At 40.7% G+C, this 16879-nt stretch overlaps 1 protein-coding gene across 1 annotated transcript in view; it reads right to left on the bottom strand.

Moving 5' to 3' along the window:
* Positions 1-14827, bottom strand: part of LOC142391228 (uncharacterized) — a 153455-nt gene extending 138628 nt beyond the window's left edge. Inside the window, exons 1-3 of the mRNA XM_075477003.1 lie at positions 14753-14827; positions 14377-14682; positions 6498-7298 (exon numbers count right to left, since the gene is read on the bottom strand). Coding sequence (XP_075333118.1) covers positions 6498-7298; positions 14377-14682; positions 14753-14827 — 1182 coding nt within the window. The remainder of the gene's footprint in view (positions 1-6497; positions 7299-14376; positions 14683-14752) is intronic.
* Between the last annotated feature and the right edge of the window lie 2052 nt (positions 14828-16879).

Below are 16879 nucleotides of genomic sequence, written 5' to 3' on the forward strand. Positions count from 1 at the left end.
TTTTACTGTAAAATGTTGACTGTTACACCTGAACTTCATATTTATATATGAAAATGAGAATATTTATATCCCCAGGTTGTTTTAATTCTGAAAACTAACATTTGTTACAGTAGTTCACATCATCTGTCCTCATAATTACTTTCATAAAATCCAACAAAGACCAGACTTTATCATGTTCATATTTAAACTGCAACCTGCAGGTTAACAATGTGAGTGACTTAAAGTGTGGAAACAAGTCCACAGAAGCTTTTCTTTTAATTATCTGTCAGTATATGTCGACTATGTGCAAGTAGTCCCCACAGGCAGTGTCCTTGCTGTAGGGACGACCAGGTAAGACATCTGATTCGCACATATAGATGGAACATTTGATGTTGCATTATGCCCAGTATTAATCAGACATGTTTGTTCATGTTCCAGACAGGATAGTGAATGCTTTTGTGCACAGTCCACTGTGTGGTTGTACAGCTCACGACTTATCTGAATATATTCCAACACCTGGCTTGCCTTCTTGCATCCAAATGTAGAACAAAATAGATGTTTGATCTGTAAAATCTGATGTAATGAACAGAATCCATGAGAGTTGTTTGATTTATTAATTTAATATATTTATTCTAACCCTCCCCGGGCTCTGGGGAGGATTCATCCCTCCATCAGACCTGTTGCCACTGATTTTCAGTCCACTTCTTGTGTCATTTGGCACAGCTCAGCCTTTTCTCCCCGTTTCCCCTCCTTAAGAACGGCTTCTTGACAGCCACCCTTCCATGGAGACCATTTCTTCCAAGCGGAAGCTAAGAGGAGACAGAGCCTTTTCGGTTGCCGGTCCGAAACTGTGGAACGACCTCCCGTTTCACATTAGACAGGCCCCTTCACTGCCCATTTTTAAAACCCGTCTTAAGACCCATTTTTATTCCCTGGCTTTTAACCCAGCATGAGACTCTGTTTCTAGTGTTGTTTTATTGTTTTTATTATTTTAATATTGTTGTTGTTTGTTGTTTTTACATTGTTCTTGTGTTTTAAGCCTTGTTTTATTTTGTGTTGTACAGCACTTTGTTTCAGCTACGGCTGTGTTAAAAGGCTATATAATAAAGTTGATGATGATGATGATGATTTCTGATGAGGCTTCATTGAACAGCTGAAGGTCCAGATGCATCTAAGGGAATCACCCGTTTTCTGCAGAAATGCCATTTCATGCATGTCAAACTGTTATTTTATAGATGGAACCAAAGAAATGGGAACAGATGACAAATTCTTCCCATCCCCGAATGTTAGCTTGAGCAGCTACTGATGATGCAGCCCTTTTGGCCACCTGGTACCTGCTTCAGGTCAACCTCCTGAACAACCCAACACAAAAGGCCTTTTTTATTATTGAGGCTTAGAGGCTCCTTTCAGTTTCCATGACCCAACCTCAATGGTAATGTATAGATTTAATAAAAACACTCTGCTTTGTGTTAAAGATGTCATGAACAGGGTCCTCCACTAGATGTTTGCCCCCACCACTTGATCCAACTTACTTCCAGGTAGTGAGTAACTGACAACATTGAGCCTATAAATTTTGTTCCCAAGCCACTTAAAGCAAGTAGCTGCCACATCTTTTGATTTGTGTAGCACAAGCTTCATTACAAGTATTCAAAGTAACAGACCTTTGCAGCCACAGAAGATAGTTATGAAGCCATCCTCGGTCATGGACTTGCAGAAACTACTGTCCAGTAAGACAATAAGTCCTTAAGTCAATGCCAACACCTTATTTATAGGATCAAGTCATGTCAACCCATCAGGCCCTCAACTATCCCCTCCAACCCACAACTGGAGGACCCAGAGACAGCTAGGAGCCATTTGATGGAGCAACAAGGTATTCAAGTTAAAGCCATTTATTCAAGCGGCAGCAGCAGCGATGCCTCTAGAATATGCAGATCTGCAAGACAAAGAAAGTCAGTCACCTACCCGCAGCTACAGAGAGCACACATGCAGAGTAAAATGAGCCTCACCAGAAAGATCCTCAGAAGCCGCTCTGAACTTGAACCTTGTGCTGAGATGTTTTGCCGTGGTCTGGCTCAGATTCTGTTGGGCTGTAGCGGAACTGGCTGAACAGCACACGCTTCTTGTTGTAGCGGGACCGAGATTTGTAAGCGTAGACTTGATCCTCGCCGGTCACAGGAGTGAAGACTGGCTCGTCCTCGCCGCTGGTGTCAGATGAAAGGCTCCAGCTCCCATCTTCAAACTGGTAATTGCTGCCAGGAGCTCCAGACTGACCTCCCTGAGCGCCATGCTGCTGTGCTGCAGAACCACTGGTTCCAGCTGCTTTCTGATACGTTGGCTTAGATAGAGCTTGTCCATAAACTGAATACATGGGTGAGGAAACAGAGAATTAAGATCAGCCTTCCATTTACAGCCCGAGTCAATTTAAACTGCTTTTAGTTGCTGAGCTTTGATTGGGATCAGCTTACCGCTTTGTGCAGGAATGCAGGTGATGCTTCCAATCAGCACACAAGAAATCCACAAAACCCTGCAGAAACAGGGACATCTCATATGAAGTTCTGAGTACATTTAGAGACCAGTGGGGTCCAACCCCCACCTCCCCTTAGCATGCCCAGTCCTGTTGAGCTTAACTGCATATTCATAGTGTAATGCTGCCACCAAATGAGGTTCTGCTTGCCTCAGACATTTAAGGCAGCAGAGGTTCAGTGCCACCACTTAGAAGCACTGGGATAGACTAGCAGTTACTCACCTCATTCTGGTGTTATATAATTAAAGCTTGCCTGGGACCTGCTCCTGCCAAACTGCACTAACACAAAGTTCAGAGCCCTGTGACACTAACCTGAAGCTGCAGGAGCTGCTTTCATATGATCCTCAGTGCAGAGGGAACTGATTGCTCAGCGGTAACAGCTGCTGCTGAAAGCTGCAAGGCTGCAGTTAACTGGCAACAATGCACTAACATATGTAGCATCTCAGTGTTATGTCCATAAATAGATTATAATCAGAAACTCTTGTGAGTATTATGTATTTTATTTACATGTATAAATATTAAATTATCAATATAAATGATCAAATATTCTGAACTGCTGATATACGTGATAATAATAACAATAACAATGGAAGCTGCTCTCAATACGTGAAATCTCTCTCATAATTCATTATTAGTCGGCTAATAGATGAATAAACATCCTGCTGCTGAATATGTGTTTAAAAGATAAATAAATCAGAAGGAAACCTGCAGGAGAAAGTCTTCTAACAGCTGTCTCTCTGTGTTTATTGGCATACAGCACGGTTAGTGAGATCCAGATCCATGTGGGCACTCAGGACGGATTTAAATAGCGACTCTGAATGGACGGTAAACCCGCACTGAAGGCCCAGTGAGCCAAAGCACGGCCGCCACTGAAAAATATATTTCAAACCTGTCAATATGCTAACTTTGCGTGTTTACCTCTATAACTGATGTTATATGTAAAACAGAGCACATGGTCAATTAGCTTTTTAAAAATCTTTATTTTAAAGAAAACAATCAAAACAAGAGTTTTTCTGGAAGAGATTTAAATAAGTTCTGAATATGCATTGAAGAGAGGTTACATTTGAGTCTATTTTCTTTGTTCAAAACTTAAAACAAAAACCTGAAGACTCCTCAGTTTCAGTCGTGTTTGGAGGCCACAGATGGAGAGCTAACTGTGCTGTTGGGTCTGCCACTTATTGATAAAGTTAAAGTTTAGAAAAAAACAAACAATAAGAGGAAGAAGTTCCCTGAAAGCAGCATCAGTGTTACAGGTTGTGAGTCCTGTGAACAAACTGACACAGTGTGATGTGACAGATATTTAAATCTCTCTTTTCTCACGTCGTCCTGCAGGTTCACAGCTGAAATCTGAAAACTAACACTAGAGGGCGCCTTCATGCTGCTCACAGGGATGTAGAGGAGGTTAAAGCTCCTGTTCTGTTCATTTAGACTGAACTCTGCCTGTGTTCTGCTCACTTTGACTCAGAACATCTTTAAATCCGTAACACAGAAATATTACAGAAAGTCTCTTTCAGCTATCCATAGCTTGTAGGCCTCATTGAACTGAGTTTATACAAATAATTTCAATGAACCCAAGAACACCCTCAGACAGAGACTGCTTCACCCAAAGGATCAAACACCCAAACACAAACTGGGTGGTGTCGTGTGTGCAGTGCAGCAAAGACTGTGCAGACCTCTTTGTAGGAGAGACCAAACAACAGCTCCACCAGCGCATGGCCCAACATAGGAGAGCCCCCTCTTCAGGTCAAGACTCAGCAGTGCACCGACATCTCAAGGAGGAGGGACACTCTTTTTAGGACAGTAATGTCCACATTCTGGACAGAGAAGACAGGTGGTTTGAGAGAGGAGTCAAGGAAGCCATGATCATTGTAATCACACAGTCTTAAAGTGGAGCTTCTTCTTATGTTTCTATGCAGCTGAGCACTCACATCATGATGACTGATGGCTGGAGAAATCCTGCTCTTCAGCACATTTCATTTCACATCCAATAAAGTTTAAAGTTCACATTGTTCAGCTTTGATGCTGCTTTCACATCTCTTACTGTCTGTAATGCAGCTCCTGCGGTTCTGAGGAGTCCCAGGTGATTTTAAAGCTAGAACTCAAGTTGCTTCAAGTTTTGAATATATTCTTTTCTGGTGGGCAACAATAAATAAGAATGTTGATTGGATAAATTACATCTACATTGCTGAACAATTAGGTCCAACTTCCCTTATGGAATGGCAAAATAGAATGTCTTTGGAAATGGCAGAGAAAGTGTGTAAAATGTTTGAAACGTTGCACCTTTATTCCTAACAATATCTCACCAGATGGCAGCATCACCAAGGCCTTAGAGGGACTGACATCACTCTCTGCAGAGCTAGCACAGAACTCTGGGATCAACGACCCCTTCACTGGCATGATGGAGAAGTGGTTTGGCCGGTGGAGCAGACTACTTGCTTCAGTACTGCTATCTCTGTCTGTTGTAGCAGCCATACTAGTCACCTGTGGTTGTTGTTGTATCCCATGCTTGAAAGGACTGTTCCAAAGACAGAGACCACCCTTACCTGCACAATGTATCAACAGGTAGAGAGTGATGATGATGACGAGCTACATGAGGATGATGATGAGGATGCAGATGATGTTTAAAGTGCAAAGTAGTGCCTTGCATGAACCCGAGTAAATTCTCAATGATTTGTTTAATGGAAATCTCCCTGAAGTGTTAAACAATGATGGAGAAGATATAAGGTTATACAAAGTAAAAAAAAAAAACAGAAAAAAAAAACAAATGCATGTGTATATATGAATCTACTGTGAATTTACATCCTCTTCCTCTTGTATAAACAGGAGGGAAATTAGAGAAAAATATCATGAAGTTATACTATGAGAATAAGCAAGTACCATGTGTGAGACAATGTTGCAGGGTCAAAGGTCACTGTGCTAGAGAAGGCCTCCTATCTATCTTATTTCAGCTTCTGTCTAAGCCTTGTTTTACTGAATGTCTCATAACCTTGTGTGGCCAGTGATCTCATAGTAGGAAACATAAATAGCGATGGTATCATTTGTTGAACTCAGACAACTCTGTATCAGTTTCCTGATATGTTCTGCAGACTCCTTGCTGCAAGAATAAATGTTTTGTGTTAATTGTCTCCAGCGAGTCTGAGACTCATTTTGAGAGAATTTTCTTGACACCAACACAACAGACATTTGAAAGAGTTTCACAGCTTGAAGTTGAGCCTCGTGCCCTTTTAGTGTTGGAACAGCCTTAACTTTCAGCTTCAGTTATGAGCATCATACAACTTTCTGGAAAGTACAGGGAACAACTCCAAACCTTTTTCAGACTGTGTTAAAGATATCTGGGACTTTGGGAAAGATGATAAAGATCAACTTTCCCTCGTAACCAAACACAAATTTTCTTCAAAAATATCTCTGTAGCAGGATCATGAAAACTATGAGAAATGTTGACATCTGACCTTTAATAAAAGCAGAACAAAGAAATACAGACGAGTGTAAAACTAGACTTTACATCAAACTGAAATGATATATTGCTTCTAAAGATGTTGTATGTTTACATAAATACCCACGGCTGGTGCTACTTGTGAATCTGAACTTAACAAAACATATATGTTCAGTATAACAGAATAAAACATGTTTCTACTTTAAAACAGATTTGCATTTTGTTCCATCCATCAACTCACATCTGATGCCACATTTGTCTTGAATTGTGGAAGATCTGTCCACAGTTAAAACCATCCTAAAAAATTATAAAGCACTTTCAATCATGTGCTACCCACAGAACATTCAGAAAAAAAGTCCTGACAAGACATGGTGGTAATCCACAAAGAATATTTTTAATCTGAACAAAGGAAAGGCTTCTGATTGGTAGTTCCTGTTGCTGGTCCCAGCTGAACGTTCCTTATCTAACGTAAAATATGTTGTTGATTTAAACCAATCATTTATCCGCAGTGTGAGTATATTGGTGTCTCTTTAGAGTAGGTAATGCACTGAAAACTGCTACACACTGACCACAGCTGTAAGGTTTCTCTCCTGTGTGAATATGTTGGTGTGTCTTTAGACTACCTAATTGAGTGAAAGCTGCCCCACACTGACCACAGATGAAAGGCTTCTCTGCAGTGTGAATACGTTGGTGTGTCTTTAGATTAACTGACGTAGTGAAAGCTGCCCCACACTGATCACAGCTGTATGGTTTCTCTCCTGTGTGAATACGTTGGTGTGTCTTTAGACTAGCTGACGTAGTGAAAGCTGCCCCACACTGATCACAGCTATATGGTTTCTCTCCTGTGTGAATACGTTGGTGTGTCTTTAGATGATGTAGTTGAGTGAAAGCTGCCCCACACTGATCACAGCTGTAAGGTTTCTCTCCTGTGTGAATACGTTGATGTCTCTTTAGACAACCTAATGCAGTAAAAGCTGCCCCACACTGACCACAGCTGTAAGGTTTCTCTCCTGTGTGAATACGTTGATGTCTCTTTAGACAACCTAATGCAGTAAAAGCTGCCCCACACTGACCACAGCTGTAAGGTTTTTCTCCTGTGTGAATACGTTGGTGTGTCTTTAGATGATGTAGTTGAGTGAAAGCTGCCTCACACTGATCACAGCTGTAAGGTTTCTCTCCTGTGTGAATACGTTGATGTCTCTTTAGATAAAATAATGCAGCGAAAACTGCTCCACACTGACAACAGCTGTAAGGTTTCTCTCTTGTGTGAAGCCTGTGATTATTCCTCAGATGTGATCTTTTGAAAACTTTCCCACTGTGCTTACAGCAGTGCCTTCTGGATCCCTCTTGGGCTATATGTTTCTGCAATGACAGAGAGGAAGGAGACTTAGATCATTTTGAAGTTCACATAAAAGATTTCTCTAAGCTAACCAACACAGGTGTCAATATCTCAGATCAAACGTGAACGCAGGGCGTACGTTTATAAGCTATCAGCACTGTGCTCTGCACATGTTCAGGTATTTAAGCAGTAAACTCTTGCTTTTTTCCTAATTCTTTTTTGTCATGATGAAATTCTGAAAAGGAACTTGCTACAATATATCTAAATGATGGAAGGAAGCAGTCTTGTTCAAGTTGTTCACTTAAACACCATGTAGAGGTCGGGCTGAAAACGGTTGATGACCACTGGTTGGAATTAATCAAAGTAAAAGCGGTGGTAATACATGACATTCTTTACACTAACCCTCTGTTCCAGCTTACAACTCAGAGGTCTGCAGCCATTCAGCTCAACAGCCATCAGGGAAACACAGTCCGTTTTAACTCAATGTGTGGTGGTGGTGGTGGGCCGGGGGGGGGGGGGGGGGTGTAAATAATAAAAATTCTTCAAAATAATTCCTTCGTTAATAATTGGTCACACAGAACTTTATTGTATTAACCCATAAGAACCCAGACCCATTTATACTTAAAATCAAAATTAAGGGGGTTATAACACAGACTAAATAGACCACATAGAACCCATTTCAGAATTTTTTTCCAGAATACCACCCCCCACTGTCAGAGATCTGTAATGTGACATATATGTCACATTGGGAGTTAAGAACCTGGATAATTTCTCCATCAAGGAAAATTATGGGGGACGTAAGATGTGTGACACCTGTGTCACGGTGGCACAGGTGCGGCTTATCTGCAGATTTTCACATCTTCATTGTAAACAAATTAATAACATAGCTAATTACACTGGTCGGACTGTTCAGCTGTTTCAGACTGATACCTCCGGTTCAGCCTGGTCCTCATCCTCAACACGCACGTTCAATCACGGAAAATATTTTTCAATACTCATCTGGATTGGCAGCAAACATTCAGTGTAAGAGTTTAAAAAACCTACTTTATTTGATTCACAGCTGCTAGTGTTTAGACCTCGACAATACAACTACATTTTTTTTTTTACGGCAAACTTGCGACTAGTTAACTTTATAAAGAAGGCGTAATCGCTTGTTTGCTATGGGTCGGGACGGGACAACATTGTATTCAAAATATAAAATATTTTTATAGGACTTTTTAATGTGTGATTTTATAAAGGTGCACGTGATACCAACCTTTCGTGAAATTCGCCAGCCGTCTTATTTCGGTTGAGCCAGAGCTATAGAGCTAATCGCAACGCTGAGCTAGCAAGCTTCCAGGGAAGCACGGAGGGGAGGGGCTGTGTGTGTGTGTGTGTGTGTGTGCGTGCGTGTGTGAGTAGTAGGCTATGCGAGAGAGACGCGTGACTGACAGAGACGAAGGGAGAGCAGGGGAAGGAAATACGAATACGAGTATTTTTTAAATAGCGTTAAAAAAAATAATAATAACGAAACGCAATATGTGGCGGCCAGTGTTGAATCTGTGGCGCACCGCCACGAATTAGTCTATGTGTGGGAAACACTGAGCTCCTGAACCTCTCAAATCTGCAGACTGAGAGCCAGAAAACGTCCCACCACAACAATCTGCCCACTGATTTTCTTCCAGCAGATCATTCAGCCTGGGCGGGGTCGTCGTAACACGGCTGCGTGTGTTGCTGCTCAGCCTGTGGCTTTTTGGCCGCACAGAAGGCAAGAGAAGAGAGCCAGAGAAGACTCATGGCTGCCAGACAAAACAGTATTGAACAGTACCGGAGAGTTTTGTTAAGAGCTTAAAAAAAGACGACGATTGGAGGTAAGCTAACGGTTGCTAACACTACCTTTTATTATCCGTGTTATGACGCTTGCAATGACGACTCATCGCCCAATCAGTGGAAGGCAGTCAGCTGACGTCACGTTTTAGTAACGCTTCGGCCCGCTTGGAACCAGGGCTGAGGTGGTACGAAAAATCATCCCGGTTGCAGGTACGGCGTGCTAGTGGAAACACTCAATAGCGCGCCGAGCCAAGCCGAAGCGAGCTAGTGGAAAAGCCCCATTTGACACTTTTTCAACATCTGATGGAAAAGCAGAATGAGCAGAGGACACACGGAGCCTCGACACTCTTGTCTTTAGCGTCCTCCACACTGACCTGTGGCCCGGTGGAACCGGAGGATGAGCCGGCTCTGTTCCTGGTGGAGGGGTTTGGATCCTGGTTCTGCTGCTCCATTCTGGTCCTGGTCCTCCGACTGCTGGACTCTGTCTGAAACTGTCAGCACATACGATAAGATCCAGCTGTGGCGTGCAGTGTGTTAAACCACACCCACTTTTCTTCTTCTCTTGATAACCTTTCTGCACAGTTTTTAACCATCCAGTCACATTCCATTAAACTCATTACTGTGCTTTTTATTTAAATCCCTGTGAACTTTAGAATGCTTCTTTAAAGACCCACTAAGGTCACAGTTCAAAATATTTGTAGCTTTTTGATCAAATTCAGAAAAAAACATGTAATATAACACTCTGTAGAACAACTGTTTCTAAATGTGTTCTCATTTCCAGAAGCTGTCAGGGATCCAGGAAAGTAACACGGAGTAATCTCAGATTCGTCACATTTACACTCTGAAGCCCATCTTTGAACAGTTCAGTTCTCAGGGAGCTTCAGTCTGGACTAAGGCCTGAAACTGAGAAGATGTGATGGTTCAGTGGGGGAAACATCTGGTTCTGTGTGGCGGACAGCACGTCAGCAGGAGCTGTCTGACTGATCTGAGACACTCTGAAGAACAACATGAAGTGGACCTTTCTGAGGCCGTCCTTTAAATATAAAGGAGTGTTTTTCTGGCATCAGAAGTGCTCGTCCAGCAATTCATTCCAGAAAGCTGCTTTAGTGAAAGCTAAAGTTTGAGATGAAGGAAACTCTCAGACCCGTAAAACGCTGAAATGTTTTTCAACTCAAATAACCTACAATCTCCTTTATTTAGATTCTGAAATGATCTTAACTGGTAAACTTATGTGTCCAGTAGAAGAGTAAAAAGTGATCTTTTGTTGTGGTCAGATCAGAGTATCAGCTTGTTATGATTGGCTTTGTTCTTAGACATTATGTATACATATTCTGCATTTTACTAAATAACCTAGTTTGTACTTTTCCACTCTGCTCATACAAACGTAAAGGAAACTCTCAGACCCTTAAAACTCAAATAACCTAAAATCTCCTTTATTTTATCCTGAAATTATCTTAACTGGTAAATATGGATGTAACGATAAACCACGGTAAAATTCCCGACGGTTAGTACTACCGTTTCAAATTTGAATTATTGTTTAAACAGTGATGGATTACCGTAACTGATAGAAATAGAAAAATACTTTATTCAGATCAAATATTGTATGTATATATATATATAAGAGCTGGGTCAAATAGTCGACGTATTCGACGTCATAAATTGGTCGACATGAATAATTCGCGTCGATGCGTCGCAAATTTCAATATTTTTTTTGGTTGAAGTCCCCGTTCCAAATGACCTACTAGATGAACTCTCACTCCAGTCCAGCGGTGGCAGTAAATATGCACCAGAGTCGCCAATCAGTGTAGACGCCTTAGTTTAAAACGGAAGAAGAAGAATTCATAACGATGCCAGCGGCAAGCAGTAGTGGGAGCACTGAAGAGCATATAGCTAAAAAAAACACACACACGGTCTTCCAAAGTCTGGGAATTTTTCACCCTTAACGCTGCTAACAATGTGAAAGTTTGCAGACTATGCAAATGTAATTTGGCGTACCACAGCAGTACATCAGCGATGCACGAACACTTGAAACGAAAGCACCCTGGAGCTCTATGTCAGGATGGCAGCAAAACACCGCAAGTTCTGTTGATTTCATTTATGTTCATTTATCAAGCAGTAGCAGTAGTTGCAGTTGGCTAAACCAAAGATCCTCTCTGAATAAACGCTACGTTAGACTGTTGAGTTGTTGTCTAGTTATTCCCGGCGTAAAATTTACGTCTTTTAATTACGACTAGAACAGGTCCCGTGTTTGCCTAGTTTAAAGCTGTTAGCGCTACCAGGCCCGACATGTTTCTTCTGTGTTATCTATTTGCTAACACCGGACGGTGGATATTATACTCTGCCATTATGTAGTTCTAGTCTACCTGTTGACTGTCGAAATTCCACGATCTAGTAGCAACCAGTTCCAAGTAGTAAACACGCATTACAAGTTGATTTAATTTTGGTATATTCCTCCTGGGTGACGTTCATTTTGTTATTAAATGCTGCATCTGGCACTGAAATGCATTATTTTTCAGTTTGCACAATATAAGTGCCATGTTTGCACAAAGAGAGAGGGAGGAAGGAGTAGTAGAGTTTGAAGAGTTTTTTTTTTTTTGTATATTCCTCCTGGGTGACTTATTATTTATTTTGTTAATATGTGAGATGCTACATTTGGCATCAGAATGCATTATTTTGCAGTTTGCACAATATAAGTGGCATGTTTGCAAGAAAAAGTGGCATGTTTAATAAAAATGATATATTAACAACAGATGTCTTTATATCCATATTGTGTGAAAAGTTGTAATGTGAAATAATCGGTAAATGAAAAAATAATTGTTAGAATAATCGTAAAATTAGTCGTTACATTAGTCGACTAATCAAAAATAATCTCTAGATTAATCGTTTGAAAAATAATCGTTTGGGACAGCTCTTATATACATACATATATATTATATTATACTTTATTCAGATCAAAATGATTACCAAAGAACAAACAAACAAAAAAAAACTCACTCAAAAAAACTGCTAATTTCCCGGAGAAACGGCACCTGAACAGCACTCCCTCAGAAACAGTCTGTCCTGTGAAAACATGGCTGAAGGCACCTGCACTCCAGACATCCCCCTCAGTAAAAAAAACATATAATAAAATCATCATATAATAAAAAATAATAATACCACATTTGCTTTTTTTCCTTATTTACAGAGTGGGCATACAGCAAGCAACCCCAGTGCTACAGCTGCCACAGCAACATCATCAACAGTTACACAAACAAAATAAGTTTCTGCCACATTACTTTGTTTAAAATGGTCGTGTTGCTTTCATTTGCACATTTGACTTAAGGTACATACAACTGAGTTTTCTTTCTGTACCAAGTCTTTAATCTGTAAGACTAGATCTAGTCTTGAGCAGAGAAAGTAAAAAAAAGTATTCTTTTTCTAAATAAAGAAAGATTAAAAGATTTTAGTGTGCGTGTTCAGTACTTTTGGAACATTTTGAACACATCTATGATAATATTGATAACCGTGATAATTTTGGTCCCAATAACTGTGATATGAAACTTTCATATTGGTATATCTCTACTGGTAAACTTATGTGTCCAGCTGAAAAGTAAAAAGTCATCTTTTGTTGTGGTCAGATTAGAGTATCAGCTCCTAAAAGTTGCACAGATCCTCCTAATAACAAACATTTTAGCTCCAGATGTGGGCAGATGGACTTTATGAGAAAAGATATGTACAACATTTTTATCATGTGCTCAGTCCTTGTTGGTTCGTGGATAACAGAAAATATTGGATATGTAAAGGAAAGTGAATAATGAAGCTTTCATGAGACACTTCTGAAGAGGACAGTCAGACTGTCTTTTAATGGGCTTCTGAGTGTAAATCTGAGAAATCACACACTGATACTGAGGAGAACTGGATTTCTACTGCTCCTGTGATACTTTCCTGGATCACCCACAAGTCTTTAGAATAATGCTATGACTCCTCTTCACACAACTTAAACTCTTCATGTAATTAAAGGATTTATATTGAGCATAATTAAGTCCCATTTTAAGATCTAATCATGAAATATGGCATATTGTATACGTTAAACACATTAAATCACATGTTTTCTCTCCACAGTTTTATCAAACAGCCAAATGATGCTCAGATAAGTCTGGAAAGAACCATTCTGCATTTGACATTGATCATCAAACTTTTTAAATCACAAAAGATTTCAGCAAAACTACAGAAAGAAGTTAAGAAAACTGCAGCTTTAGTGGGAAATGTGACAGGATGGTCAAAAAGTGCCCCAAAAGTTTAGAAAATAGGAAGAAAAGGGCCCAGAAGTATGTTTCACACACAGCTAAAAGGATAAAGCTCCATTTTATTTGGCCATCTGGCCGGCTTATTGAAATCTATAGCTGAGGTTGTGTTTCTGGTACTGTGCACAGCTTTGAGTACAACGGTTAGCAGCGCATTAGCATTAGCACGACATGCTAACTGTGAATAGCAGCCAGGTTATTTAAACTTTTTTACACTCTGGTACATGTTCTGACTGCCCGTGTCCAGGAGCAGGAATCAAACTAATGACACAGAGCAATTTGAAGACTTTTCTGCAAATGTTTGACCGCAACATGTATTATTTTCTGGACTTACCTGCAGCTTCCTGTAGAGGAGCTCCGAGATGTGCCGAAGCTGTGTTGAGTAATGAAGGGGACGGCTTGCTTCATTTAGGGGAGGAGCTGGAAACTATGACGTCAGACTCTCGCTCAATGGCCGTACCACATGACTGCTTCCAGAAGCGGTTCAGATTTTTGACAGGATTATAAACCCCTCAGTCTCTATTTAAAATGTGGGTTTTTGGAAAGTTGCGGTCAGTTCATGTTTGATATAGTTTTGATAGTTTGGATACTAGAGTTTGGATAGCTTTAATATAGTTTGGAGACAGTTTGGGGAGTTAAGTGAGAGAGAGATAGTTTTGAGATTGAGGAGAGTGAGGAGAGAAGGATAGGTAAGAGGATGGAGCCAGCCAGGAAGAGGAGGATTTCCCCGTGTGGGAACATTTTGATTTGATATCTCCTAATAAGGTTAAAAAAAATGAATCGATTAAAACCAAAAACTGTTGAGAAACTGTTATTTCTGAATAAAAAATAATACATTCTCCTGTTTTGTACATCATTGTCCAAGTTCCACAAGCACTTTCACTGTCCTCTGCCTGCCATTTTACTGAAGTGACAGAAAAACATACACAAAACATACCTTTCTGGGAGAATTTACACAGAGAATACATTAAAATGTGTTGTTGAACACACTTATTGTAAGTTTCAGTGCCTGTGAGAAGGGGGAGGGGAGTGGAGACAATGGAGCAGCAGGTGGGCTCTCAAACTTGGTGTAGAAGGTGTTGAGATGGTCAGCTAACCCGGGGGAGGGGGCGACCACAGGGCTTCTACGTTTGTAGTTTGTGATGGTTCTGAGGGTCCTCCACACAACTGCAGGGTCGTTGGTGCCTGAATCACGCTCCAGTCTGCCTCTATAGTCCTCTTTAGCATTTTTGATGGCCTTCCTGGGATACTGTCTCACCAGCCTGAATGTGTCCTCTCTGTCCGCCTGCTCTTTCGGGCGCCTGAGCCCTCTGAGCTGCTTGGAGAACCAGGGCTTTAGGTTATTGCACCTTGTGATGGTTTTGGTTGGAGGCAGACCTGCTCACAGAAGCTGATGTGTCAGCAAAGCTGCCGTTGTCATCCTGAGGGCCCCTCAGGGACTCCCAGTCAGTAGACTCCATGCAGTCCTGAAGCTTGTCCCTTGCCTCTGTTGTTGTCCCACATGTCACCAGCTGTTTGTAGCTCGGCAGTTCCTGGGAGAGGTTACAGAGTTGAAATCTCCCATCACAAGAAATACCGAGTTTGGCCGAGAAGCTTCCACATTGTGGAGAAAAGAGCTGCTGGATTTCATGGATCAGGAAGTTCCTCAGGGCTCCCTGTATCGTCTTCTTCTGCTTTTCCATCAAATATATATTCAGAAAAGCGTCAGCGTCTATGATTTCATGTTGTCCCACCACAACAATCTGTCCGCTTCTGAAGCTTATTTACGTCTGCAGTTCAGTGTGTGGAAATACTGAAGTAAAAACCAGGATATATGGACACTTTCACATAGAATAACACAAAACACATAAACTTACAGTTTCTCAGCTTATTTGGCTCAACAACTCCTGTGTATATGTGAGCTCAGGTCCAACATAATGAGATACTTGTGATTATGTTGTACTACTGTAATACTGATACAACTCTATCAGTATCAACACAACTGGTGAAAATAACCCTGGTTACTCAGAGTAGATGGTCCCTGGATGGAATGGTTCACAGTGCCATCAGAATGCAGATAGAATGTGTCCTGAATCCTTGTTGAACGTGTTCACAGATGTACTTAGTTAACTTGTCTGATCAGGTTAAGACCAGATGTGAACAGCCCCAGGGCGCCGTTGGAACCACTGTGTGTCATTCATTACTGTAAAAACTGTGCACCACCCTTTCCACTTTCTTTATTCCAAGATCTTCTTCTCCACTTCAGCTTTTGGCTAAATCTAAACACAGCTCACATGTCTTTGGACATTAGTGACATAGATCACAGTGACATATGCAACCGTTCAGATGAGCAGCTGCCCCAGTATAATTACAGAGGGTTAAAATCATTGTTATTTTATAATATTCTTTCATGAAGCATTACACAGAGGGTTCATCTCCAACGCAGGAGTTTTGGTCTGTCTACAGCCTTTTTATCTTAATGTCAATGACCAGTTCAGCAGGTTTATTTGTTTATTTAAAAGGATCCCCATTAGCTGACGCCAAAACGACAGCTAGTCTTCCTGGGGTCCAGACAAAACATACAAAGCACAAAAACAGCAATACCGAAAGTATACATTAAAATACAAACAATAAAATAATGAAAAACAACATGCGCTTCATTTATGCCCTAACATAACCTTGCTATATTACATCATCAAGATGAGAACAAGTATATTTTTAGTCTCTTTTTAAAGACAATTTTCCCTTTGATTTCACGAACCACCACTGGAAGATTATTCCATAGCACAGCTGACCGATAGAAAACAGTCCTCTTCATGGATTCAGACTTGGGCAGTTGTAAAGTGATCTGTCCACTACTTGCCCCTCTAGTATAATGTGAGTGTGTATTTGAGCAATAAATTATGTTATCATGAAGAAATTTAGGAGTGTGAGTATTTATAATTCTGTGAAAGTATATTAATATATTAGCCGATAGTCTATGCTTGACCATCTGCCAAGCAAGACGTTCATGCATCACTGCAACACTAGTTCTTGATGAACAACCAAGAACCAGTCTTGCAGCCTTGTTTTGAGCCACCTGTAGTTTACTAAGAAGACAATTTGATGCAGCAGACCGTACAACTGAACAGTAATCTAAATGACATAAAACCAATGTACGAACAACACGACTAAACAACTGTGAATTGACGAATGGAGCACATTTACGCGTTATGGCAACAGCTCTGCCCATTTTGGCAACCACTTTATTGGTGTGATCAGACCATGACAATGTGCAATCAAGCCAAAGTCCGAGAAGCTTCACCCTTTTTACTTGCTGTATAGTCTTACCATTTACTTGTATATTCAATTTAGGATTATGTGATAATCTATACTTGGAACCAAATATTATACTCGTTGTTTTTGATATATTTAAAATAAGTTTATTAGTTTTGATCCAGTTATATAATTTGCTGATCTCACAAGACAGAACCTGATTAAGTTCTGAATATGTAGGGGCTGCATAATAAAGAGTAGAATCATCAGCAAACATA

Source organism: Odontesthes bonariensis, chromosome 11 (assembly GCF_027942865.1).
Source record: "Odontesthes bonariensis isolate fOdoBon6 chromosome 11, fOdoBon6.hap1, whole genome shotgun sequence".
Lineage (NCBI taxonomy): Eukaryota > Metazoa > Chordata > Actinopteri > Atheriniformes > Atherinopsidae > Odontesthes > Odontesthes bonariensis.